The sequence below is a fragment of the Myodes glareolus genome, chromosome 25 (genome assembly GCF_982192425.1).
Source record: "Myodes glareolus chromosome 25, mMyoGla1.1, whole genome shotgun sequence".
Classification (NCBI taxonomy): Eukaryota; Metazoa; Chordata; class Mammalia; order Rodentia; family Cricetidae; genus Myodes; species Myodes glareolus.
In genome coordinates this window covers 10,348,607-10,375,126 of record NC_142050.1, presented here as the reverse complement: position 1 = coordinate 10,375,126, position 26,520 = coordinate 10,348,607, and the positions used below count along the sequence as shown (strand labels likewise).

The 26,520-nt window shown below is 38.5% G+C and overlaps 1 protein-coding gene and 1 long non-coding RNA gene across 2 annotated transcripts; one reads left to right on the top strand and one right to left on the bottom strand.

The window, feature by feature from the left end:
- Positions 1 to 15,655: 15,655 nt before the first annotated feature.
- On the bottom strand, positions 15,656 to 18,371 carry LOC125409793 (uncharacterized). The gene is made up of 3 exons (XR_014999991.2): positions 17,499 to 18,371; positions 16,600 to 16,638; positions 15,656 to 15,879 (listed from the first exon to the last, which is right to left on the bottom strand). It is a non-coding gene; the product is annotated as an uncharacterized LOC125409793 (long non-coding RNA).
- Positions 18,372 to 18,640: 269 nt separating this feature from the next.
- On the top strand, positions 18,641 to 25,807 carry Coxfa4 (cytochrome c oxidase associated subunit FA4). The gene is made up of 4 exons (XM_048448965.3): positions 18,641 to 18,800; positions 19,837 to 19,925; positions 20,749 to 20,809; positions 25,594 to 25,807. The coding sequence occupies exons 1-4, from the start codon at positions 18,759 to 18,761 to the stop codon at positions 25,648 to 25,650; spliced, it is 249 nt and encodes an 82-aa protein (XP_048304922.1). The 5' UTR covers positions 18,641 to 18,758; the 3' UTR covers positions 25,651 to 25,807.
- Positions 25,808 to 26,520: the final 713 nt, after the last annotated feature.

The window sequence follows — 26,520 nt, the reverse complement described above, 5'->3', positions numbered from 1 at the left end:
TGTCCCCAAAGACTGGTCTCTGTTCCCCTGCCTGCCCCCTTCTTTGCCTCCTTCTCTCTCCTTTTCCAACAAACTTCCTATGTGAACCTTGTTCATGGCATGACTTCTCTTTGTGCCATTTTTTAAAATCACAATGAAAATATTTTCATCAACCCCATTTCTGACAAAGCACTAGTTTCCAAAATATATAAAGAACTCAAGAAACTAGATATCAACAAACCACATAATACGATTAAAGATGGAGTACAGATATAAACAGAGAATCCTCAACAGAGGAGTCTCAAATGATTGAGAACCTCTTCAGGAAATGTTCAGCATCCTTAGCCATCAGCGAAATGCAAGTCAAAACGACTCTGAGATTCCATCGTACACCTGCCAGAATGGCTAAGATAAAAAACAGAAGTGACAACGCTTGCTGGCAGGATGTGGAGAAGGTGAAAACTCCTCCATTGCTGATGGGAGTGCAAACTTAAACAGTCCCTTTGGAAATCATTATGGCAGTTACTCAAAAAATTGGGAATCCATCTACCTCAAGACCCAGGTATACCACTTCTGGGCATATGCCCAAAGGATGCTTCATCCTATCACAAAGACACTTGAACTCAACTTTGTTCATAGAAGCTTTATTTGTAATAATCAGACATTGGGGAGAGCCTAAAGGTTCCTCAGCTAAAGAATGGATTAAAGAAAATGTAGTACATTTACACAATGGAATATTACTCAGTTGCTAAAAAAATAATAATAATATCATGAAATTTCCCAGAAAATAAATAAAACTAGAAAAAAATTTTCCTGAGTGAGACAGCCCAGACCCAGAAAGGCAAACATGGTATATACTCAGTTATAAGTGGATATTAGCTATAAAGTAAAGGAGAACCATGCTACAGTCCATAGAGAAGCTAAGCAGCAAGGAGGGCTCAAACCAGGGAACACGTGAATCTCTCTGGGAAGGGGAGATACAGTAAAAATCAAAGGGTGCCTGAAGGTGGGTACAGGTGGGAACAGGAGAGATCAAATAGGGGGAGAATAGAGGGAGAGACAACTGGAGTTGAGGGCAGCATCTTGGGAGCAAACTAGAACCTAGTATAATGGAAACCCCCAGGAATCTATGAGGGTGACTACTGTGGGACAATGGTCTTGTACCCTGTAAAGATTTGTCACTTTATTGGTTTAATAAAATGCTGGTTTAATAAAGTCTGGCAAGAAGCATAGGTGTGGCAACTAAAATAAGAGAATTCTGGGAAGAGAAAAGGTTCAGTCTACAGGCGTCACTCAAATGCAGAGGAAGCATCTGATGAAAGGTACCAAACCATGTGACTAACACAGGCAAAAATTATGGGTTAATTAAAGATAGAAGAGTTAGTTAATAAGAAGCTTGAGCTACTAGACCAACTAGTTTATATAAACCTCTGTGAGTTTCTTTGAAACTGAATGGTTGCAGGTCCGGGCTGGACAGAAACCTCTGTCAATAGGTGACCCTATTGAAGACTTCTACTAATGGATATGGAACCTGAACCAGTCATTTCCTGTCCCCAGGCAGAACTTCCAGTGGAGGGATTGGGACACCAGCCCAACAACAAAACCTTTGACCTACAATTTTTCCTGCCTCCAAGATATGCTGGAATAAAGGTGGTGCAACAATTAGAGGAGTGGGCAACCAATGGTTGATCCAGCTTGAAACTCAGGCCATGAAAGGGAGTCTATTCCTAATACGACCTGGAAGACCAGGAACCAGAGGTTGGATGGCCCAGAGATCCAGGAGAGCACCAAACACCAAGGTGGGGAGTGGGGGGTAGAGTCAATGAAATGATTTCTAATGATACTCTGCTATATGTGTAGACAGGAGTCCAGCACAGTCATCATCAGGGGCAGCATCAAGCAACTGATGGAAAAGAGACCAAAACCAAACATTAGGCAGAGCTCAGAGACTCTTGTAGAAGGGGATGGGGGATGGGCAGAGAGCAAGGATTGCAGCATTCAGAAGGGTCAAGAACATCACAAGAAAACCCACAGAATCAACTCTACTGGGATCATAGAGGCAGACAGAGACTGAACTGAAAATCACAGAGCCTGCATAGGTCTAGGCTCTGCATATATGTTATGATTGTGTTCCTTGGTCTCTGTGGGACTCCTAACAATAGGAGAGGCGACTGTCTCTGACTCTTTGGGGATACTATTCCTCATACAGAATTGCTTTGTCTAGCCTTAAACGGTGGTGTCTACTTAGTCTTACTGCAACTTGATATGCCATGTTTGGTTGGTATCCATGGGAGGCCTGCCCTTTTCTGAAGAGAAACTGAACAGGAGTGAATAGGGATGGGGAATGTGGCAGAGGGATTGGGAGGGGAAACTGAGGGTGGGATGTAATACATTAGAGAAGAGTAAATTAAAAATTTTTAAAAGAAATAAAAAGGAAATAAAATTCTGCCACTTTGAAATTAAGATTCATTTGACATGGTTTGTCTTGAAACAAAGTAAGAATCTTATTACCAATAGAAAGAAAATATTGTAATGAAAAATAATTATTTAAATATCACATGTGAGCACCTGGAATAAAATGCCTGTTGATCACAGTCAACGGGGCAACAATTACTTCTTATAATAGAACAGCAAGATGGAACAAAAACAGCAAAAATGAGTGTTCTGAACTGGACTGAAAAGCAACTCTAATAACTTTATATATATTTGAATATATATTAAAATATATATTTATAAATTCAAATATATACTTATTGAATGAACATATATTCAAATATAATAAATATTAGACATATACTTAAATAATAAATATTAAATATATCTGTATGTTTATATGATGAGCAAAAGCCCAGAGTTTTAAATTCTTGTCTCAAAACTTGTTTCAAGAAATACAGATTCTCTGTTACTCAAAACTAGGATTTCTCAGTGTGGACACTTATGAATATTTTGGGCTAGATAATGTGTTGTAGAAGGTGACCCTGTTTGTAAGATGCTCCAACTCCTTCCCTCTACCCACTACATGCCAATAACAACTCAGCTTCACTCAAGCTGTGACAACTCAAAATGTGTCCACACTTTGCCAAATGTCCCTTGGAAAGAAAAGTCAACAGCAGTATCCACATTTGTGTCTTTGAGAATCATTGCTCTAAAAGAATCTCATCTCATAAAATCAATGAAGAAAGCCAACAGCCAGTGAACTGGAACCACAGATTGAGATTGTAAACTCTTTGTGAACATTGAGTATATTGATTGATAAGGATACCTGAAGAATTGAAAATGGGTTGCAACATCAGAGAACCTCTCTTTGTCAATGTAATTAGACCTTCCTTTCTAGTTGAAATTAGACTCATCTCTTTCCTCTTCATCTGTAGGACAGGTCTCAGAGTCTCTTAGAAATGGGATTGCAGATGTGATTTATGTTTGGCCATAAGGAAAACCTGGAAAAAAGAAGTATGAGCCAACTTCCTGTAGTGTGGCAGCAAACTGTACCAGGCAAGACAGCAAGCATGAAGCTTCCAAAGAATTTACTCCTGTGCCAAAATAGGAGTGTCCTGGCTGATACATGGCTATGATATGGGCAGCCACAAAAGCAGTAACTGAACCAATTTCCTGACAGGTGGATTACAAAGGCACTTCTGTAAACTTCAGTCCAACTTCTCGGAGGGAACTCCTTAATTTGTCCTTGTGATATCATTGATATATATTTTAAGTATCTACTTCCAAACTATTAAATCGTTTTTCTTAAACACTAAGTGTTCATCTTTATAGTACACTGTGTCTTGTCTGATAGGCAATCATTTAAAATTAAACTTTTTCAGATGAATATGGTGACCCATTTTTTAATGCCAGCACTTAGGGCAGAAGCAGACAGACTGGTGTTAAGTTTAAGATGATCCGGGTCTACATACTGAATTCCTAGGCAAGCCAGGACTGCATAGTGAGAATCTTTGTTAAAAAAAAAAAAATAGATCATTCATCACTAAGAATAACTCTTTTCCCCTAACCTCGCAGTGTTAAGCTAATTTGACAACCCAAAAGTGCAGCTGGCAGTCAAAACAACTATCATTTTAAACCCCTTTAAAGACAAATTCTTTTTCTTCTATTTCTCCATTCAAAAATTTACACTTCCTCCCCTCCTCCCATTCCCCTCCTGCTCCCCCACTCACCCTCCTTCCTTCACCTCCCTCCTTAAGGGAGGGCAGGAAACCCTGTCCTGTGGGAAGTCCAAGGCCCTCCCCCACACACACACATCCAGGCCTAAGAAGCTTTGCATCCAAATAGACTGGGGTCCCAAAAATTCAGTACTTGCAGTAGAAACAGGTCCCAGTGCCTTTATCAATGGCTTCTCAGTCAGCCCCATTGTCAGCCACATTCAGAGAATCCAGTTTGATGGCATGCTCATTCAGTCCCAGTCCTGCTGGATTTGGTGAGCTCCCATTAAAACAGGCACACTGTTAAAGACAAATTCTTCCCAGCAAATCTCTAGCTGATTTAATCTTGCTGTTGTTAGTATTTCAGGGATATTCAAGAGGAACAATAACAAATAGCTAGGCAGTGATGGCACACGCCTTTAATCCCAGCACTGGGGGGTGGGAGCAGAGGTGTGCAGATTTGTGATTTCAAGGCCAACCTCGTTTACACAGTGAGTTCCAGGACAGCCAGGACTACACAGAGAAACCCTCTCTCAAAAAAGGGAACTAGCAGAATGTGCTGGAATTTCTGAACTTCAAGAAAATCCTAAGTGCTTTCAGAGAGAAATGACAGGAAATTTACAATGATAGAAAAATTTGGGTCAAGTAAAAGATTCAAGCCTCAACTCTGAGAGATTAGGAACATATTTAACAAAGGAACAATACTGAAAAATATTTATAGAACTCAATTTTTCATGCATAGGATAGATAAAACTTCAAATGCTGAAACAAGTGTCATAAAAACTACATTTTCATTTTACCTCCATGCCATAGCCAGCCAGTCATCTCTTTAGAAAAATAAGATTCATTTTTGAGGGTGCTCAACTTAGGACTGAGATTTTATTACAACCTTATTGTGATATAGATCACATACCATAAAATTAATTCTTTTCTGGTATACAGTGAAGTGGCTTTAAATATACTGAAAGAGTAGTGCATACCTTTAATCCCAGCACTCGGGAGGCAGAGGCAAACGGATCTCTGTGAGTTACAGGCCAGCCTGGGCTACAGAGTAAATCCAGGACAGTCAAGATTATTACACAGAAGAACCCTGTCTTCAAAAACAGAAACAGTAACAAAACAAAACAAAAATACTGAAAGAATTGTTCGAGAGTACCATCACCACTATTCTAGGACATTTACATCACTCCAAAGAAACTCCATATTCTTTATCAGTTAGTCCACACTTCTCTTTTTTTTTTTAAATTTAACTTTATTTTGTGTGCATTGGCATGAAGGTGTCAGATCACCTGAAATCAGAGTAATAGACAGTTGTAAACTTCCATATAGGTGTTGGGAATTGAACCTGGGTTCTCTGGAAGAGTAGTCAGTGCTTTTAACCGCTGAGCCATCTTTCCAACTTAATCCTCATTTCTCTTTTGTATTTGAGTGGTATTCACCTTTTTTGAGTGTGCTATGCTAACACAGTCACTGAGCAACCCAAAATGCTGCTAGTTTGGGAAAGGACTCAAAATAAAGATGGTTCTACAATAAATCTAGGTAGCAATGTAGATTGTGTTTCAGTTGCCATGTGTAATTCAAAGTTTCCACTGATACCTGTAACATGTTGCATATGTTTTTAAATCAAAATCTGGGTGTTGTTTGAAAATAAAGCCATAAGATTTTATTAAACAGCAGCATTCAAGTACTACAGAGAAGCAAAAGCCAAATGGGTTCTTCTAGCTTTTAAAGTTTGAATGAGTTGGGTGAGCAAATGCCCCAGATAACAATAGTCCATACTCCTTTATCAGTGTTTCCTCCCTTCTTGGTCTGCACGTATGAGCCTAGGGACAGTTTCCCACATGATGTTTTGTTTGTTTTTAGTATTTTAGATTAAACACAGGGCCCTGGAGAGATGAGGCAAAGGCTCAGCCATTGGGCTACTCCCTTACTACCTTCCTATTTCCAATAAACCAATGAAGAAATGTGACCTACAGATGATCATCTGTATGAAACATTATCATTCAAACCTATACTAAACAGCAACGGCACTATAGTCCTAGTCTAGATTAGCCTTGAACAATAGTGAAAGATAATCCTCCCAGAAGCAGCACTTACAGCAATGACCTACATTATCCATTTTATTTAGACGGAAATATCCAGGGGAGCGTGTGTGTGCGTGTGCGTGTGCGGGTGCGCGTGTGTGTGCTTGTGCGTCTAAAATCTTCCTGCACGCCTTTAATCCCAGCACTTAGGAGATAGAGGCAGGCAGATCTCTGAGTTCGAGCTCTGTCTGATATCAGAATGAGTTTCAGGACAGTCAGGACAATTACATAGAGAAACCCTATCTTGAAAAAACTGAACTTTCAAAATCAACAAAGAATGTGAAAATGTTTGTTTCAAATGGATGCTCATCAAAGAATTGGAAGAAAAAGGAAGAATGAACAGTCTTTAAAGCATCACTGCTTTGTTATCAATGGTCTCAACCCTGTAGTCATAGATTTGACTTGCTTGCCTGCTTGGCACAGTATTGCTTCTGTTCAATGCATTCACTTTACAACAAATAAAATATGAAAATTGGATCAAACTCATGGAATTTGGTAGCTTGAACATATGATTTATTCCCATAAACAACTCACCTAATACAATAGGTGGGATTATATTTTGAAGACACAGTTACAGTGCAAATTGGGAGCAATACCTTGGTGAGTGGAGTCATTTCTCTAGATAATATACATTCTAAGTTAGCAAAGAGGGCCTATTACTATTGACTCGAAACAGAGGGCTTACATATGGAAGCGGTTCTTGTTTCTATAACCCTAGCAGCTCACTGTGAAATCATCACTTTTTAACACCGCTCTGCTGGCATAGACACTTTAGTTTTAATGGAGCAATACTTCTATCAGCATGCACAACAACGATTTTATTAAACTAAACGCTTAGACTGCTACTTGTTCACTTTGGGCCATTCATGCCAGTCAATAAACAGGAAAATAGGGTGCTGTGCTCTTAGTTAATGTGGCTTAACCTGTTTGCAAAGGAGACATTGGGACACATAACTCAATGGGGTTAAGGAGGAGCACATCCGGAATGCTGAGATCATCTAGGACAGTTGTTAGTACTTTCACCCTGCCAGATTCCTTTCTTAGATAGCCTTCTAGATGGAACTTTGTTTAGTTTTGTTAGAAAGAGATGTAGATTCTTCTGTGGGATCCCCATAATATGAGGATTGGATATTGATATCGGAAATTTGGAGGCAATAGACCAGTGTTGTGGCTTCTATTCTTGTGGTTACACTTATCATGTATCTAATGCCATTTTGTTTGGAAGGCCTCATCCCTTCCCTACTGACGCCCCTGCTGACCTTGGGTAGAACAGGAAATGCTTGTTTCCACAGACTGTGTCATAGCAATTCACTATGAAAAATATTTTACTATGTGGCTTAGGAGTTCTGCTTCTCTGGTTGACTCCTGACTGATGTGCTGACCTTCAGTTCTCATTGTTTTACTGTATCATTATTGGCCTGGCCTTCATTTGCTCATAGTCTTGAGAGTCTTAGGCAGAGTGTCTTCTCTTCCTACAGGTTCCTTTTATATATTGGTTGTGAACAAGTTCATCTGTTTGTGTTGTAGGAGGCCACTTATTTGTTCCCAGCTTCCCAGACCCAAAATAATCACACAGAAACTGTATGAATTAAACCACTGCTTAGCCTATTAGCTCTAGTTTCTTATTGGCTAGCTCTTACATCTAGAATTAACCTATTTCCATTATTTTATATTTTACCATGACGCTCATGGCCTACTGGCAAAATTCTGGATGACAGCTTGTGTCTTTTTCCTCTGGTGGCTCCATGGCATTTCTCTGACTCTACCTACTCTCTCTCTACATATATCTCTTCCAGCCTGTTATATTCTCTTAAGCCATTGGCCAAAAGCAGCTTCTTTATTCATTAACCAGTAAAAGCAACACATATATAGAAGGACTTCCCACACCAAATTTGCACTATATTAACCCTTATCTGTAGGCTCTTCATTTTCAAATTTTATTGATCTCACGAATGATACACATCTTACCTGGCTTAACATGTCTCTAATTGAAGTTACTTCACAGGTATCATGGATTCAGTGATTTCAAAAATGACGTCATGACCTGGAGATATAATTCAGTGGCAAAGTGCTTGCTGCACATGCATTGGGACCCGAGTCAATCTCTAGCAGCCACGTAAAAGCCAGGAGCGGTAGTACACACCTATCAGTTCCAGAGGAAGGGAAGCAAGGTCAGGAGAACTCTTGGAGTTACTGGCCAGCTAGTCTAGTCAGATCCATAAGCTCCAGTCTAGTGAGAGATTACCCCAAAAACTGAAGTGGACAGTGACTGAGGAAGACACTAGACACTAACCTCTGATACTCCTGCACACACAAATCCATACACACAGCAGGCAGATAATTACTTCATTTTCTGTAAATTAAGTAAACATCACAAAAGAAAGTTAAATTACATACTAATTCTTGTTGTGGTATTTCTCATAAAGCTTTGTTATTGTATATCGGTCAGCCCCACTCAGCACAGCAAATAGTACCTAGCAAGCATTCAATATACATTCATGAGCAAATGACTGACTGAACTAAAGAATCCATAGAGGAAATAAAAGCTTAAGATAAATGTAGGAGGCCACTTTTTTTTGTTCGTTCCTGGCCTTTCAGACCCCAAATAATCACTCAGAAACTATATTATTTAAATCACTGCTTGGCCTATTAGTTCTAGATTTTTATTGGCTAACTCTTATATCTTAATTTATCCCATTTCCATTATTTTATATTTTATCACGAGTCTCATGGCCTACCAGCAAGGCTCCAGTTGGCAGCTCAGGTTTTCCCCATCTGGTGGCTTTATGGCAACTCCTACTTTCTCTCTGTGTCTTTTCCAGCCTGGCTATATTCTGCTAAGTCTTTGGCCAAGAACAGCTTCTTTACTCATTAACCAATAAAAGCAGCACATGTACAGAAGGACTTCCCACACCAGCTAGATAATAAATAGCATCAGAGAAGAGAGATGAAAAATGAGATAATCTGAAGTCTATCATATAAAGATTAGATATCTGATGTCTTTTTCCAAATAAGACACACATTTTTTTTCTCTAAAATATTATGTAGTCATAAAGTTTCACTGAAAAGAAGTACTTGCTAAATTACTGTGGCTCAGCTTTTTAATATTCATTGAATTTTATACATAAAGTATTTCAAGTATTTAATTTAAACTATAGCAGTGAAGCTTTGAGATTTATAACAGTCAGAGTAAACTTTCAGACAAAAATGCTTTCATTTTTCTAATAGAAATTTCATAATTAGTGGTAGTTTATGTTAAATTGTCTTACTAGTAGATGAACATATTTGTTTTTAGATTAAGGATAGCTGCAGAATCTTTATTAACAAGTGAAGGTATTTGCATTTGTGTTATCAGAAAAATAACTCCAATTGTCAATTTATCTACTAGAAAAATAATTAAAATTCTAAATGCAAACTGAACAAAAATATGATTCTGTCTTCAATTTACATTAATATAATTGTATTCTATGGCTCATTTATTAAATTATTTTTCTCAAAAGAAGCTATTTCTTTGCTGTCATGCATTAATAACAACACATAATCACCATAACTTCCAGAATTTTCTAGGCTTGCATCTTCAAGGACTATATATAAGAACATTAATTTATCTTGGGTGCTATTGATGGGGATTTAGAGGTATTTACCATATAATATCTATTAGTTTGATGTTTAGTTTGGAGACACAGTCTTTTGTAGCTTAGATTTGTCTCAGATTCACTATGTTGCTAAGGTTATCCTTGAGACTGACCTCCTGGTTTTTTCTTTTCCAATGCTGAGATTATAAAGATATGCCACAATGTCTAGCTACAATTTCATTTAATTTGAACAACTATTATTTATATATTTTTAAAATTTTAGATCAATCAAAAAATTAAAACAAAAGAACAAGAAGTAAGCATGGTACAAACCTCACAATGAAGTGGTTGAAAGGTACCCAATCCATTATTAAGATCTTACGCCATGTAGTTACTTTATTCTGTGTTTAGAAATACTTTTTGAGTCTTCACCACCTAAAGGATAAAATTCCAAATCTTAAACTCACCCAAATTTGAGTTAACTTTCATCTTCGTTTCCCTTGTCCCCTCTCTATGAAAACCAAGTTCCACTGCACTAAACTCAGCCCTTTCTATACACTTTGAACTCACAGTATAAGTTTTCATTTCTCTCTGCTTTGTTAAGAATATTTTATATGTATGAACTACAAGTTCCCTTTTCCCTGATAATACCATGTGATATTTGCCACAGTTTTAATGTTTTCTATATTATTTGCTCTTTTTATATTTCCGAGTATTGAGTAGGTTTATGTATGTGAATGTGTGAATCCTGGCTGCCATGTGGAGGTTGTAGGACATCCTCGAGGATTGATCCTTGTCTTCTACCTTGTTTTAAACAGGATTTCCTTTCTTTTCTTTTTCTTTTTTCTTTTTCCTTTTTTTTTTTTTTTTGTAGTTGTTTATGACAGATTTCTCTTTGTAAATCCCCAGTTGTCCTGAAACTCACTCTGTAGACCGGACTGACCTTGAACTCACAGATCTACCTGCCCCTGCCTCCCAAATGCTGGTATTAAAGGCATGCACCAGGATTACTTATTCTGTGCTATTATATATCCAGACCAGCTGTCTGGTAGCTTCTAGGGTTTGTCTGTTCTCTGTAGTAGTACTAGATACGCATGCCACCACATGTGGTTTTCCATGAGTTCTGGGGACCCAAACTCAGACCCTCATACTTGAAAGGTAAGCTTCTTTTTTTTAAACTATGCTATCTTCCCAGTCATCTTTTTACACTATTTTTATTTTTGAATGCCCCATTTTCCAAGTCAAGTAACTATTCTGAGATAGGCGCTAGCAGAATTAAATATAATTTTTCCTAGAAAAAGCATATATTTATGTAAACAAATGGCCAATATAACAGAGTCTGTCTTTTCCATTACAAATATTTAGGACACTTCATTCAAGATATTCAGGTCTTGATTCTTTTTGCTCCAAATCCACTCACCTCTGAGACCCTAACACTCACGCCTGCCTGTCCTTATTTCCTACTCAGAGTCTATGATCCATAAGTGATGTTGTGGAATCTTCTTTTATTATCTTTTCTTTTCCTGTCGTTCCTAACCTACTTTTTCTTGCCTTCCTTGTTTTGCCACACATTTTATCTTCTTGTTGTTTCCGTTTTAATGCTAAGTATGGCAGCCCTCACATAAAGTATGAGGAATGTAGGACCGAGTTACATTCCCGGTCCAATACTGTGATTTCTAGGTTGTTGTTTTCTACGGTTGTATTTGATTGGTCTGAAGATCTATGAATTCACAACCATTTTTCCTAAACAAGCAAGCAAGCTAGCAAACAAACAAACAAACAAAAAACCCCCAAATTTCTATAGTGGAGCAGAGACTGAAGACTGGATAACTATAGTGAAGCTCTTATTCAGCAAGAGAATGAGAACTGTACACAGGTACTGAACCGTCACTGGGTATAAGCTGCTACAGAGCTAATGGTCTTTGGCTAGTGCTGGTTCTGTTAACACTCTTCCTCGATGCTTGGCTTGAATCCATGCAAGGAGTTCATAAGCACAAGCATATCTTTCTATCCGATTCTTTTTTCCAGAAGATTGGGGAAATAAAATATCAATTCACATCTCGGTTTTGAAAACCCAAAGCTAAGAGGATTTTTTGTTTTTACTTTTTTAGCAGTATATAATCGACTTCTTTTCTGTTTGAATCTAGTCAAGTCTCTGCATCATTGATCAAACCTGTAATTCTTTTTGAGATAGACTCTGCTGCTAATCACAAGAGCTATGACTTGAAACAATAAAACTCTCTTTCCTACTTTCAAAACGTGCCCATCATAGGTAAGCAATGGCTCTTCTCCAGAAAGGTTTCAATTTCACACCCGAGCTGGTAAAGCAACCACTGTCTAGACCAAAACTTGATCTTGTCATGGAGGGAAAAGAGAAGAGAGAACAGCACACAAGGGGGCCGATAATTCTTCATGAGAGGTGCGATTTCTCACATTTCCTTTACTACTAAAGGATGTCATCTTATCAAACCTGATGCTAATGAGGCAATTAAATGACCGCTCTTTTTAAGGACAGGCCAGAGGAATTTGGAAATGATATAATCTACCACATAGAAAATCCGTATTCTGAAACCCACATTGAATTTTTTAATGCCTCCTCTGTCATGGTTTTTCTAAACTATCACCTCCACTCTTTAGCCCTACTTAACATACAGGCCACATCCTCTTTCCTCTAAATTTAATATGCAAAATTTAAATTTTGACAATTTGATCTGTTGATTACAGTTAGTATCATGCAATTCTGCCTCGTTAACATTTCGAATATGGGCCAGGCTGCCCATATTATTGTGATGTCTGGAACTAGGTCAATGGTCCAAAGCAAAAAACAAAAACAAAATAAAAAAAAGAGCAAACTACTGCACTTTATTTTCTTTTGAAGTATGGTCTTTCTGTGTATCTACTTACTTTTTATTACCAATATTTTTCATTCCAAATGAAATAGTCAATAAAAGGTTTTCCCATCTTGTAATTTCTTTTTCTGCCAGCCTGACAATACTCACTACTGTAGTTCCCTTGTTTACACCTGAGTACTTTCTGTACTGATTTTCAAAACCATCATACTCTTTGCCATAGTATATAAAACTTTAGCAAGATTGCTATCTGTAAGTGACCTCATTTTTCTCTCCTTTTTTAATGCACAGACCAGTTACTTTTGTGTACTTTCTTCTGTTGCTGTTTTTTTTTCTTTTTTTTTTCTTTTCTTTTGGTTTTTCAAGACAGGGTTTCTCTATGTTTCTGTATGTAACAGCCCTGGAACTAGCTCTCATAGACCAGGCTGGCCTTGAACTCACAAAGATCTGCTTGCTTCTGCCTCCCAAGGTGATGGGATTAAAGGCATGTGCCACCACCTGGTTCTGTTGCTCTTTTTTTATGGTCTCTGGGCAGTTTCATTTAACTAGACTGTTCTTCCTAGTTCTTTAACTGGTTGCCTCTTCTTTTCATTGAGGTTTCAACTCAGATATCCTCAAAAGGCTTTTTCCTCGCCCACTCTAGCTAACGTAACCTTCTTCCCTTCTCACTATGTCATTTCTCGCTCTTGGTCTAGTTTATTGGCATATAGAAAGTTATAGGCATAAATTTCTAAAGTTACCTTATCTGTTCATTACTTGTCTTTCTTAGTCAACATGGTAGTTCTGTTTGGTCACAGTATTTTTTTTTCTCAAATGGAAATGTCTAGAAGCTAAGTGATGTTCATGGAGGCATATGTCTGTGATACCGGCTCTTGGAAGGCTAAGACAAGAGTCAGAGGCCAGTCAAAAAAATCAAAAGCAACAGTACTTGGTATAGAGTAGTCCCTTAGCAAAAGTTTTCTGAATTAATGACAAAAAAGGAAGGAAGGAAACCACACCAGTCTTTACATTCATAACCTTCACCACGTATCATCCATGTTCCCTTCCTTGTTTGTAGCAAGGAGGAGGGCTCTTGTTTGTCCTGGCTGCCCAGAACCAAAATAACCACACAGAAACTGTATTATTTAAAACACTGCTTGGCTGATTAGCTCTAACTTCTTATTGGCTAACTCTTACATCTTAATTTAACCCATTGCTAGTAACCTGTGTATTTCCACGTGGCTGTGGTTTTCTGGCAAGATTCCAACTAGCTCCTGTCTCTGGCGGGGCTACACAGCTTCTCTCTGACTCTGCCCTTTTTCCTTCTAGCATTCAGTTTAGTTTTCCCCGCCTAGCTAAGTTCTGCCTTGCTATAGGTTCAAAGCAGTTTCTTTATTCATTAATGGTAATCACAGCATACAGAGGGAAGTCCCACATCACTTGTTGGTTTTATCCAAACAAGCATTACATGCAAGAGTTTCTCAGTTTGATTCTGAGTCTTTCCTCAATCCATCTCCAGTCACAAATTGATCTCCAATAATAAAACAACTCCTACATCTGTTTTCCACTGTTTTTTCTTCCCCACGACAGGGTTTCTTCTATGTAGTTGTCATGGAACTTGCACACTAGACAAGGCTGACCTCAAACTCACAGAGATCTGCCTACTTCTGCCCTTCCCTGAGTGCTGGGATCAAAGGTGTGGGTCACCAAACCTGGCTCTGACATTATTAACTTTTCTCCTAACTCACCCATATCCATCACACCATCAGGTCTTGTCGGTATGACACAGTTTTCTCTGGGATTTTCCCCTCCCCTCCCAATCATTACACACACACACACACACCTCTTTCATGTTTCAAACCTCTACTCTATTCTTTAAAGTAAATCTTTCAACCACATAATCTTGGTGAGCTCTACAAAGTCCTGAGATTTATAAAGTCTTGTGTGAATGGTGTGTGGTTTAAATATGGCCCCTACTTTGCTCTCTCTCTCTCTCTCTCTCTCTCTCTCTCTCTCTCCCACCACATCCCATACTACACTACCTGCAAATATATATATGCAAAAAAATGATTAGGTTAAAAATAAAAAAGTGATTCATTTTGTGTTATGTGCTTATGTACTTTTGGATTCAGTTTTTAATTTGGATTAAAATTTTATACCCATGTTTCAGAAACATGTTTCATTTCTGCAATTTTCTGTTTGTTATATTTTCATTAGATGTTAGTACATGAATAATACTTTTTTATTTGGGATGTATTGGGGAGTCTGCCCTCTTTTTAAATGTTTTTATAAGTAATTTGACTCTGTCTTGTCTTAGAGTTTTCATTCAGATAGGTTTCAAGTACTAATTTAATTTTTTTAATACATACAGGTTCACACAGGAAACAGGTAAGTTTGGGCCTTTCAAAGAATTTGTTCACTTTATTATAACATGTTGAATTTGCTAATTCTGGTCTCTGTGCCCCAAGCTTACAAACTCTCTTAGAGAAGTTAGTATAGACAGTCATCGGACACCTCATTTGCATTTTATTTCTCTGGGATTATTATCTTTTTTGGCTGAAATCTGCTGTCATGGAACTCTTGTATACATTTTGTGTCTTTAGGTTGTTTCAGGCAGAAATGAAATTCCAGTTTTCGTTTCAGGAAAAAGGAGGAGGAGGAGGAGTAGGAATAATAATAATAATGATGATAAGGCTTGATTCATGGAATTTCAATCTAGATATATACTTTTCTTAGTGTTCAGTGACCTTACTATTACCGTGTCTATTTATGCTCATGAATCCAGGCATGCTCTATCCACCATGAAGAACACAGTTATTACGTTACACTCAAATATGAACTCTTTCCCTGAATAAAATTAATCTAGGTTTAATTGAGCTGTCTTTTCTTCTTTCTTGTTTTATCCTTAGAGTAAGAGTAGATGGAGAATCTTCCAACTTCCCATTACAGGTATAGCTCTTTGTCAAGGGCCACAGAAATGGACAGAGGTAGTCTGTATTTCAACAGAATACCAGAAATGATTGCAAATGTTTAAATCCTTTCAGTTTCATATAAATCAAGGGTTTATTATTGAGAAAACAATGATAAATGACTTTGGAGAAACTGCAGGTGTCCATGAACAAGAGATTGTGGTCTTCACATCGTTTTCACATGTTCTTCATATAGTCTTTACATGGCCTTCATGTGATCTGCACCTGGTCTTCACATCATCTTCACATGGTCTTCACATGGTTCTCACATGGCCCTCACATGATCTTCACAACTAAAATCAATCAAAAGAGGCAAATTTCATATTTGTCACAGAAGTCCATCAAGAGGAAATCTCAATACCAAACGGCTATGTCCCAAATACAAGGGCACCCTCATATGTATAAGAAACACTACTAAAGCTTAAATCACACCTTAATCCCCACACTCCAATAGTGAGAGACTTCAACACCCCACTCTCACCACTGGACAGGTCTACCAGACAGAAAATTCACAGAGAAATAAGGGAACTAACAGATGTCATGACTCAAATGGACTTAACAAACATCTATAGAACGTATCCAAACATAAAATATACATCCTTCTCAGCACCTCATGGAACCTTCCCAAAAATTGGCCACATACGAAGTAACAAAGCAAATCTCAACAGATAAAAAATTTGGAATAACCTCATGTATCTTATCTGATCACCATGGCTTAAAATTAGAATTCAACAGCAACACTAATTCCAGAAAGCCCACAAACACATGGAAATTAAACAATGCTCACCTGAGTCACCAGTGGGTCAACGAAAAAATAAAGGAAGAAGTAAAAGACTTCCTAAAATTCAATGAAAGTGACCACACAACAAACCCAATTTTATAAGAAACAATGAAAGCAGTGTTAAGAGAAAAGTTCATAGCACTACATGCCTTCATGAAGAAGCTGGAAAAATCCCACACTAGTGAGTTAACAGCACACTTGAAAACTCTAGAACAAAAAGAAGTAAACTCACCCAGGAGGATTAGATGGCAGGAAATAATCAAATTGAGAGCTGAAATAAAAAAATAGAAACAAAGAAAAAAATACAAATAATCAATGAGACAAAGAGTTGGTTCTTTGAGAAAAATCAGCAAAATAGACAAACCTTTATCCAAACTAACCTAAAGGCACAGAGAGAGAGAAAGAGAGAGAGAGAATATCCAAATTATCAAAATCAGAAACAAAAAGAGGGGCATAACAACAGACATGGAGGAAATCCAGAGAATCATCAGGTCATATTTCGAAAAACTGTATTCCACACAATTGGAAAACTTAAAAGAAATGGACAACTTTTATTTCCTTCATTTACCAAAATTAAATCAACACCAGATAAACAAATTAAGCTATAACTATAACTATAACTGCTAAAGAAATAGAAACAGTCCTCAAAGGTCTCCCCTGCAAAAAAATGCCCAAGACCAGATGGTTTCAGTGCAGAATTCTATAAGATTTTTGAAGAAGAACGAATACCAATACTCCTCAAGTTGTTCCATACAATAGAAACAGAAGGAACATTGCCAAACTTTTTATGAGGCTACAATTACCTTGATACCCAAACCACATATATACATTACTAAGAAAAAGAATGTCACTCATGAACATTAATGCAAAAATATTCAACAAAATACTGGCAAACCAAATACAAGAACACATCAAGAAAATCATCCACCATGACCAAGTAAGCTTCATCCCAGAGATATAAGAATGGTTCAACATATGTAAAATCTGTCAATGCAATCTACCATATAAAGAAACCGAAACAAACAAACAAACAAAAAAACCCCCACATGATTCTTTCATTAGATGCTGAAAAAGCCTTTGACAAAATACACTATCCTTTCATAATAAAGGTCTTGGAGAGAGCAAGGATACCTAAACATAATAAAGGCCATATACAGCAAGCCAACAGCCAACATCGAACTAAATGGAGAGAAACTCAAAGTGAGCCCACTGAAATCAGGAACAAGACAAGGTTGTCTACTCTCTCCATATTTACATGTTGGGAATTAAACTCAGGACCTCTGAAAAAAAAAGCAGTCAGTGTTCAGAGTCATCTCTCCAGTCCCGGATTTTGGTTTTAAGTTCCAGCTATAACAGACTTCAGTATGTTAGCAGTTGTGAGCTTCAGCCTTCACTTGAATTGTCTTCCTTATACACTTCCGCTGGAAACTCTCACTTGGCTAATACTACTTAGGTTTAGCAATTCCAGTGAAGACGTGTCCTCTTTTTAGTCTTATTATTTGAAAACTGTAATATATGTAGGGAGTTGGAAAGGGTTCAGATTGTTAGTTGTGATTGTATGTGCCCCATTAAACCCTTTCTCGAGAAGACCTTTATGGGGTGAAAGCAAATTTAGAAAGAAATAAATGAAAATTGAAATAGGGTAGTAGAAACACGACCAATGAAGATGCAATAGCTGGACCCAGAAGGGATGGTGGCACGTTGCAGAAGTTTTTAGAGGCTAGTGTCATGACCTGGGAGTCTAGCGATCACACTGAAGAAACGAAGGTCACTGACAAGTTTTTTAACTTCTGTCCCTCAGCGCAGGGGGGACAGGAAGCAGCTGCAAGCAGTCTCAAACCACAGCCCTTGACCTTGGCGGCTGCAGACAGGACCTGCGTCCTGTGGGAGCCACTGAGGCGCCTTACAGCTCCCTCCGGGCCCTCCGGGCGGCCCTGCGCGTGCAGGGTACGCGCTCCCCCGAAGCGCGTTCGCGTGCGGCCCGGGCCGGGAGGCGCCGCTAAGGAAGCCGCGCCCGCCCGCTGACCCTGATCACACACGTGTCGTCCTAAAATGTGCCTGTCTCATCAGTCGAGAAGTTCTGGATTCTACGCCTAAATATATCCATCAGAGAGGATGAATCGCGGAGCACTGAAAGATCCTGAGCTTCACAGTGAAATACAAAAATCGGGCTAGGTTAGCACGACCGCGCAAAGGCTGAGCCATTCTGGCACTGCGGAGGACAGCCGCATCCGGGCTTTCCTGCCGCAGGCTGCCCTCCGAGCCAGGGGTCCTTCAGGTAGGAGGTCCTGGGTGACTTTGGACGTCCGCTTAGCCGTGTTGCAGAAGCTGCTAGGTGTATTTGCTGCTCTCGTTCTCCTGTCTTCGTGGAGGTAGGCCTCTGCCGCAAACATGCTCCGTCAGATCATCGGGCAAGCCAAGAAGCATCCCAGCGTAAGTTCATGACCTTTTCCAGGGTGGCTTCTGTGTTTGGTGCACCTGCCTCTGTCCCCTGGGGACGCTCCCTTTTCACTGTTCTTGGAGTTTACCCTGTCTGTTGTTGGCCTGATCTGGTTGCTCTAAGCCTTTTATTTGTGACTGTTTAACGCTGCGGAGTTTTGCCAGAGCAGAAGGTGGCAGACATCAGGGAGGGAAGGTAAATATTCTGAGTGTTGGAACGCTGGCCACGCTCTCGCAGATTGGTTGCTCCAAAGAGGGTTGGATGGTCCACAGAGTGTGTTAGAATCCAAGAAAGGTCAGGTTTGTTATCTTTGCTTTTGAGGCTTCTATATCCACTGCATTGCATCCCCAAGCCTTCTGAAATGTACGGGATCTTCATCCTGGGATCCTTAACTTTTCTTGGATACCTTGCATTTGCAAAATTACTCAAGTTTTCTTGACATCTCGTTTACGTTCAATAAAACTCCCCTTATGACAGTCTCTAAGATAACTAATCTTTGCCTTAATCCTGGTTTTCTAAATACTTAACAAGTTTAATAGAAATCCGTTTTCAGAGTGAGTTCCTAAAACCAGTGCTTGTAACAGACATATCTGCCAGCTAATTATGCTCTTTATTTCACAGAGATTATGTGTTTATCACTACCACTATTATTATCTTTATTATTATTAGTTTTTTATGGACAGGCTTTCTCTGTGTAACCTTTGGTGTCCTGGAACTCACGCTGAAGATCAGTCTGGCCTCGAACTCACAGAGATCTGCCTGCCTCTGCCTCCCAAGTGCTAGGATTAAACGCATGCACCAACACCACCCAGCAAGAAGTCAGACTCTTATAACAAATAATCCTAATGTCTCTAGAATACAATTGAAAAGAAACATTGCTTCCATCTAAGATCAACTTTTGTTCCCCTTTTAGGACAAGTTAACGAAATGGATTTGGATGTTACCATGTAGCAGCCATTTTAGTCTTATTTTGGAAAAGATCAAGGAATGCGATGAGGGGTGCTCTGTTTTGTCTGTTTTTTGTTCTAGTTGATTCCTCTCTTCGTATTTATTGGAGCAGGAGGTACTGGAGCAGCGCTGTATGTGATGCGCCTGGCATTGTTCAACCCAGATGTCAGGTGAGTCTCCTGATGCTTAAAGCTTGGATGACTGAGGAAGCTGGCCTGGGGACCCCAGTCCTGAGAGAGGTAGCTAAACAACTACAATTTTGTAGCCATGCAGTCCCCAGGACTTCAGGCTGCTGACATTTACCTTTCCTGTCTCATGAATTTACCCAGTTTCCCTGAGTTTTAGTGTCCTGTTGGCAAAGTAGAATTGCTAAGTCTTCCATTTCAACAATTGGGATAATAATTGTTTTGTTTGTTTATTGTTGTTGTTGTTTGGAAACAGGGCCTCATTATGTATCTCTGGCTGTCCTGGAACTCACTGCGTAAACCAGGCTGTCATTGAAATCACAGAGATTTGTCTGCCTCTACCTCCTGAGTGCTGGGATTAAAGGCATATGCTACCATGCCTATGATTAATTGCTTTTTATAAAATACTTAACCATGATTCTTGTCCTATGTGAGTGTTTTTTCTTTTTAACAATAAATGATTCTTTTTGCAGTTGGAAACGATGAATGGGGAGTCTATAAACTTTTGTGTATTACTTCAATGATAAAAATAGAAGATTTTATAAAAGCCAAATACAAGCATTCCTGCTATAAAGACAGGGATGAGGACAGATATCCTAAACGGCTGTGACTGTGATTTTTACCAGTTGCATGCTTGTTTAACTATGAATTCTACTGTTTAGCTTCATAGTGAAAGTAATACTATCCTATACCTACTAGAAAATGAGTTTGATCTCTTCAAAATACTAGCTTCTAAGGAAGTATTTCGAAACACTATTGTAAGTAGTGTTTTATTACTATAATAATTATACTGTTTTATTCATTTTAGCTGGGACAGGAAAAATAACCCAGAGCCTTGGAACAAACTGGGTCCCAATGAACAATATAAGGTAAGGTACAACATTGTTCAACGTTGCTGCAAAGCATATTGTAACAGATCTGTGGCTGTGTGGTTTTTCTTGAAATGAGATGTGCAGGTAAAACTTTTATTATCATGATGAACCTTGAAGAGTTGCTGCCATTGCGTTCGAAGTATGGATAGCCTGGTTGGTTGCCTGTTTCTTCTTGGTATGGTTCAAATATTTTTGGTGAGGTTTAGTAGGAAGAAATAAAAGTCAGTTAACAAAATTTTGCCATGAGCCTCATAGATAAGCTATAACATCTTCCCAGAAGAGTGGTCTATTTAGCTACTCTTTGAAAGAATGTATTCATGTACCATGGCTATTGATTTCTCAAACATAACCTTTCTTATGTGTTGCATAGAAACCTTCTGTTGTCAAGAATTCAGGTATAATTTTCAGGCCATTCAATCTATCTATTTAACGTGCCTAATTATCCCTTAGGTTTTCTGCTGCATCCAACTGATTCTCAGTACCTAGCAGTTTGCCTTAGCTACGTACTAGTCACGCTGAGCCATGTTTGACTAAGACCTGGGGAAAGTGTCTGTGGTAGAGACAGGGGTTCTCATTACTATTTGTAGCAACTTTAAAGATTATTCTTTACTCACTTTATTTTACTTTTTCTTTTTATTCCTTTTGTTTGTTCATTTTTTTGAGACAGAGTTTTCCTGTGTAACAGCCCTGGCTGTCCTTTACCTAGCTCTTGTAGTCCAGGCTGGCCTCGAACTCACAGAGGTTTGCCTCCCAAGTGTGGGAATTAAGGGCATGCGCCACCACTACCCGGCTCTTTACTCACTTTTAAGATTTTGCTTAACCCAACTCTAATTTGGCTTCTAAGTACTCAAGCTGCTGTCCTCTAATGGTAGTACTAGAAATTCACTAGCCAAGCTGAAGCAAACCATCTTCTCTGTGCTCAAGAAGTAATAAACATGCATTCTCATTCATTATTTTGTTTTAGGAATTTAAGTACCAGTTATTCTTTGGGGAAATGTATCTGAATGTAAAAAAAAAAAAAGCATTAAAAAGGAGAACAAAGTACTAGAATTTGGTTGTTTGACCAAAGAGCATATTGGGATATTCTATATAGGTATTTCGGGAAATGTTCCAGATGATTCCAAGAGTTGTGCCGGTTACTGGTGCCCTGAAATATGATGACAGGCTGATGATGTGAGGCCCTGTTAACTGAAAGTGGAATGTTGCTGCGTTAAGGCCCTGGTGTTTGTGGCATAGCCTGAGCTTTGAGTGCTTGTGGCTCATAGAGGATAGAAATTGAAGAATGTTGTTATATTGTAGTAAGAGTGAAGAAAACAAAATCTAGATGTTCATTAAGTCTGAAATGAACAAAGTCTACTTTTTTTGCTTTTAAACCCAAGCAGTGAGGTAATATTCTCCAGAGTGATTTTTCTGTTACCTAAAGAACTTTTTTGAGGATGGACTGGTGTCTCTGTGTAGCCTTGGCTGCCCAGGAACTCAGTCTGTAGACCAGGCTGGCCTTGCACTCAGAGATCTACTTGCTTCTATACCCCAAGTGCTGGGATTAAAAGCATGTGTGAAACTCTTCGCTTCATCTAAAAGAATTTTATTCATTTCCCCCATAGAGCTCAGTTGTACCATATGCCTTATTTATTTATTTATTTATTTATTTTTGTGGCAGGCAATGAAGTAGGAAGATGATATTTACCACTTTTAAACTATTTTGTTTTTGACCCCCTGTTCTTTCCATTTCCGTTGAGAACCAGAGTGGCAAATAAGGGCTTCTCATCAAACTGGAATGAAAGGATTGTGGAGCAGTTGACTTAGAAACAGCAATGTGAATAAAAACTAAAAGTTAATAGTGTTAAGATACTAAGATTTGGGGTGGCTATGATAAGCAGTACCATAGATAGGGAAGCTTAGGCAGCAATGTGTCACTCTCTCTGTTTTTCTCTTATAAACAAAATAGCCTAGTTGTGAAGGCTCTGCCCTTATGACCTGATTACCTTCCATATTTTCAGTTTCTAAATATCATTATCTTATTAGGGGCTAGAACTTCACCAGGCATTTTAGGAGGACATGAATAGTTCATAAAGGAAGGTTATTGGTTCCCCAAAGCAACAACTCATAAAACAACAAGAGATTAGGAACAGATGAGGTTTAAGGATTAATGGCCCAGCAATACATCAATGAAAGAAATGCTTCAAAGCCAGGATCAGATATCACCATCTAGGGTGCTTTCTAGGTGACCACTGTTGAGAAAAGCAGCAGAGGCGTGGATGTGAAAAAAGCAAAGCAGATTTCAAAATTACTTCCAGAGAGAATTTTAAGTACAAAGCAAATACATCAAAAGCCCACTAGCTTTGAGGAAAAAAATTGTCTCTCTGCATAGTCCTGACCTGGAACTCACTGTGTTGACGAAGCTGCCTTTGAATTCAGATATACCTGTCTGCCTTTTTGCCTTCAGAATGCCGAGGGATTAAAAGCATGCATCACTACTTTGGCAGAATAGTTGGTTTAAGGACGTAGCCATGGTTGTCTTGAAACTTGATATGTAGATCATGTTGATGTTCAACCTGATTGGTTGATCCCTCTGCCTCTGCCTCAAAATTCTGGGTGTAACCACCACCACACCTAGCAATGGCTTTGTTTTTGAATATTTGTTCTTATTGCTTTGAATTCCATTTATGAGTACAGGAGCCTGCTGAGATTACAGATGTCAGAGCCCTCGCTGGAGATGGAGTTACCAAGGTGGTTTGTGAGCCACCCCACATGGGTGCTGGGACCTGAATGCTAAACCTTTAGATTAACAGTACTTGCTTTCAGCCACTAAGTCATCTCTCCAGCCTTTTAGTTTAGTCAGTTTTAAGTAATTTATAATTTGATCCTCAATTAGATTTTTATAAAGCAATAAGAATGCAGAAGACGGTGATGGTTAAGATAAACCACAGCTAGATGTTTTTGACATCTATTAGATGTTTATTTTCCGCTTACTACATATTATACTTGTATATCTATCTCAGTATAGCCTAATATTGTGCAGACATGTTAGAGACTAGTATAACTTGTTCTGTTGTCTAGGTAAATTGATTTTTTACAAGACAGAGCAAAGAATATTGCTCGTTTATTTACATGTTTCTGTCCAAGTAACCCTAGACCAGTGTGTATAAACCTAAGGATAACTTGGTGGTATGCTTTACAGCTTGGAGAGTTTTCTTTTTTAACAAATCAAGTAAGAAGTTGGGGATGAGGTTCAGCTGGTTAAGTGTTTGCCTAGCATGCGCAAAGCTCTGTGTGCAGTCCCCAGCACCCTTAAAACCGAGTGTGGTGACATATGCCTGTCACTCCGGTGCTGGAGAGGAGGAGGCAGGAGAGCAGAAACTCTTAAGTTTATCCTCACATACACACCATGGAGCTGTGTGAGATCCTGCCTCTTACAGTAAAGAAGTATATATTTGAAGAAAAAGGGTTTGAAGAAATCCCTGTGGGAACAGATTTGTGAACCATTTGTTTGTATGTTTTTTACAGTGGAAAGGAATGAGTGTAGGGCCTCACATAGGCAACTGCTGTGACCTTGAGCTAGATACCAGCCCTGAAATCTCTTAATGCAATCTGTCTTCCATGCTGTGAAGAGACTCCGTGACCAAAACAATTCATATGAAAGAGGACACTTAATTGGGGGCTTGCTTATAGTTTTGAAGCATAGTTCATTATTATCTTGGCAGAGAACATGGTAGAAAGCAGGCATGGTGCTGGAGAATGTATCTGGAAGCTACATCCTGGTCCACAAACAGAGAAAGAACTGGGCCTGGCATGGGATTTTGAAACCTCAAAGCCCACTACCCCAGTGACTCACTTCCTCCTACAAGGCCACAACTAATCCTTTCATCAGTATTGGGGAGTTCCACTCCCGGGTGACTAAACATTAATATATGAGCCTATGGGGGCCATTCTTATTCAAACTAGTACACAGACTCTGGAGAAAATGCTTATAATTCTTTTACAGATAAATAACTCATTTTCAAGGAATTATAGCATTATTTCTTAGTTTTCTTTAGCCCAAGAATAAGTAAAACTAAGATTATAATTTTTGTTTCTTCCAGTAGAAATTCTAGACCCATTTCAAATAACATCACTGAAAAACAAAATAGCAACCAACTCACTAGGAGTTAGATATTGCTTAGCACTCGAGTAAAATTTATTTCTAAAATGAATCTTAATTGAAATATTTGGAAATCTTAGACATGTTTTAGTGTCGTATTACTTAAAATCTATCACCAAAAGTGACGAGCAGTGTTCAGCATTCAGAAAACCCATGAGAAGAGGGCAGTTGGAGCTGAAGAGTTGCATAAGCAACAAAACACTGTGTTTCTAGCCTCCTTCCTGTTGACTCGGGGTCCCACACCTCACACATAGGGTGTTCATTTATATGTATGTATGTATATGTATATATATATTATATCTATGTACACACAAATATATAGGACCTAAAAATTTAGAGATAGAAGTGTGCATCAGAGAGAATTAATAATTATTCATTTTGCAATGGATAATCCTTATAGATCTAACTAGTACAGAGTATACTTAAACTATAGATTGAATGCTTTATTTACTTTGCCAGAATCAACTCCTTGAATAACCACTAAAATTTTAGATAATGTATTTTTATTGTGTGTATTATATTTATATAATTAAGTATTCCTAAAATTTTCTGAGTTCTTATTTGAAAAAGATGAAACAAATTCTTAAATTTTTGTGCTATGTCTGTCTTTGGTAATCTAAAATATATTTTTTCCCCCAAGTTCTACTCAGTGAATGTGGACTACAGCAAACTGAAGAAAGAAGGCCCTGACTTCTAAACCGTGAAGCTCACCATAAAGCTGCTTATAATGAAGGTCTTTCAGAAGCATCCGCACAATTTTCCACTTAACCAGGAAATACTCCTCTGAATGCATGAAATCATGTTGATTTTTTGGAGTTTATTAAACTGATGAATAAATCTTTGAAACTTGATAACGTGTCATTAATTAATGCTGAAAATCCATTTGGGACTTTATGGCTAGGGTATGTGAAATAAAATACTAAAATTCAAACCATCTCTTGGATTTCTCTATGCATTTGAGCATTTAACTTTATACTGCTTTAGTAAGTGTGTGTGTGTGTGTGTGTGTGTAGGTGTGTGTAGGCCCACACATGGTAACTTCTAAATGGAAATTAAATAAAGGGATATTGGGAAGTATATTCAAGCCTTTGTTAAACTGTGGAGTTCACTGCATGTTGGTCAACACTGCTGAACATGAGGCCTACTGTGGAGTGGTTGATATATCCTGTGTTACTCCATTGGAGAAAACTGATTTTCCCACTCCCAACAAGTATAAGCTACAATTGAGTTGTTAACCTTTAAGTTTATCTTTAAATATAACAAAATAAAATATAAGACAAAAACTACCATACCTTTGTGGACAAGACAAACTAAGAAGGAAAAGAGCCCAAGAGTAAGAGAGACCCACTTGTCTGCACACAGGAATTCCATAAAAATACTAAACTGGAAGTCATACTTGTGCGTGCGCACGCATACATATACAGAAACATGCAGACCTGTGAAGGTCCTATGAATGCTGCTTCAGTCTCTGAGTTCATAGAAGTTTTGCTCTTCTTGATTGAGAGGGTCTTATTTTCTTGGTGTCCTCCATACTCTCTGGCTCTTACATTCTTTCTCCAGGTTCCCT

Coding starts and splice junctions, on each gene's coding strand:
- Coxfa4 (XM_048448965.3), top strand. CDS start 18,759: ATGCTCCGTCAGATCATCGGGCAAGCCAAGAAGCATCCCAGC. Junction 18,801..19,836: donor AAGCCAAGAAGCATCCCAGC/GTAAGTTCATGA, acceptor TTTTTGTTCTAG/TTGATTCCTCTCTTCGTATT. Junction 20,810..25,593: donor GTCCCAATGAACAATATAAG/GTAAGGTACAAC, acceptor TTTTCCCCCAAG/TTCTACTCAGTGAATGTGGA.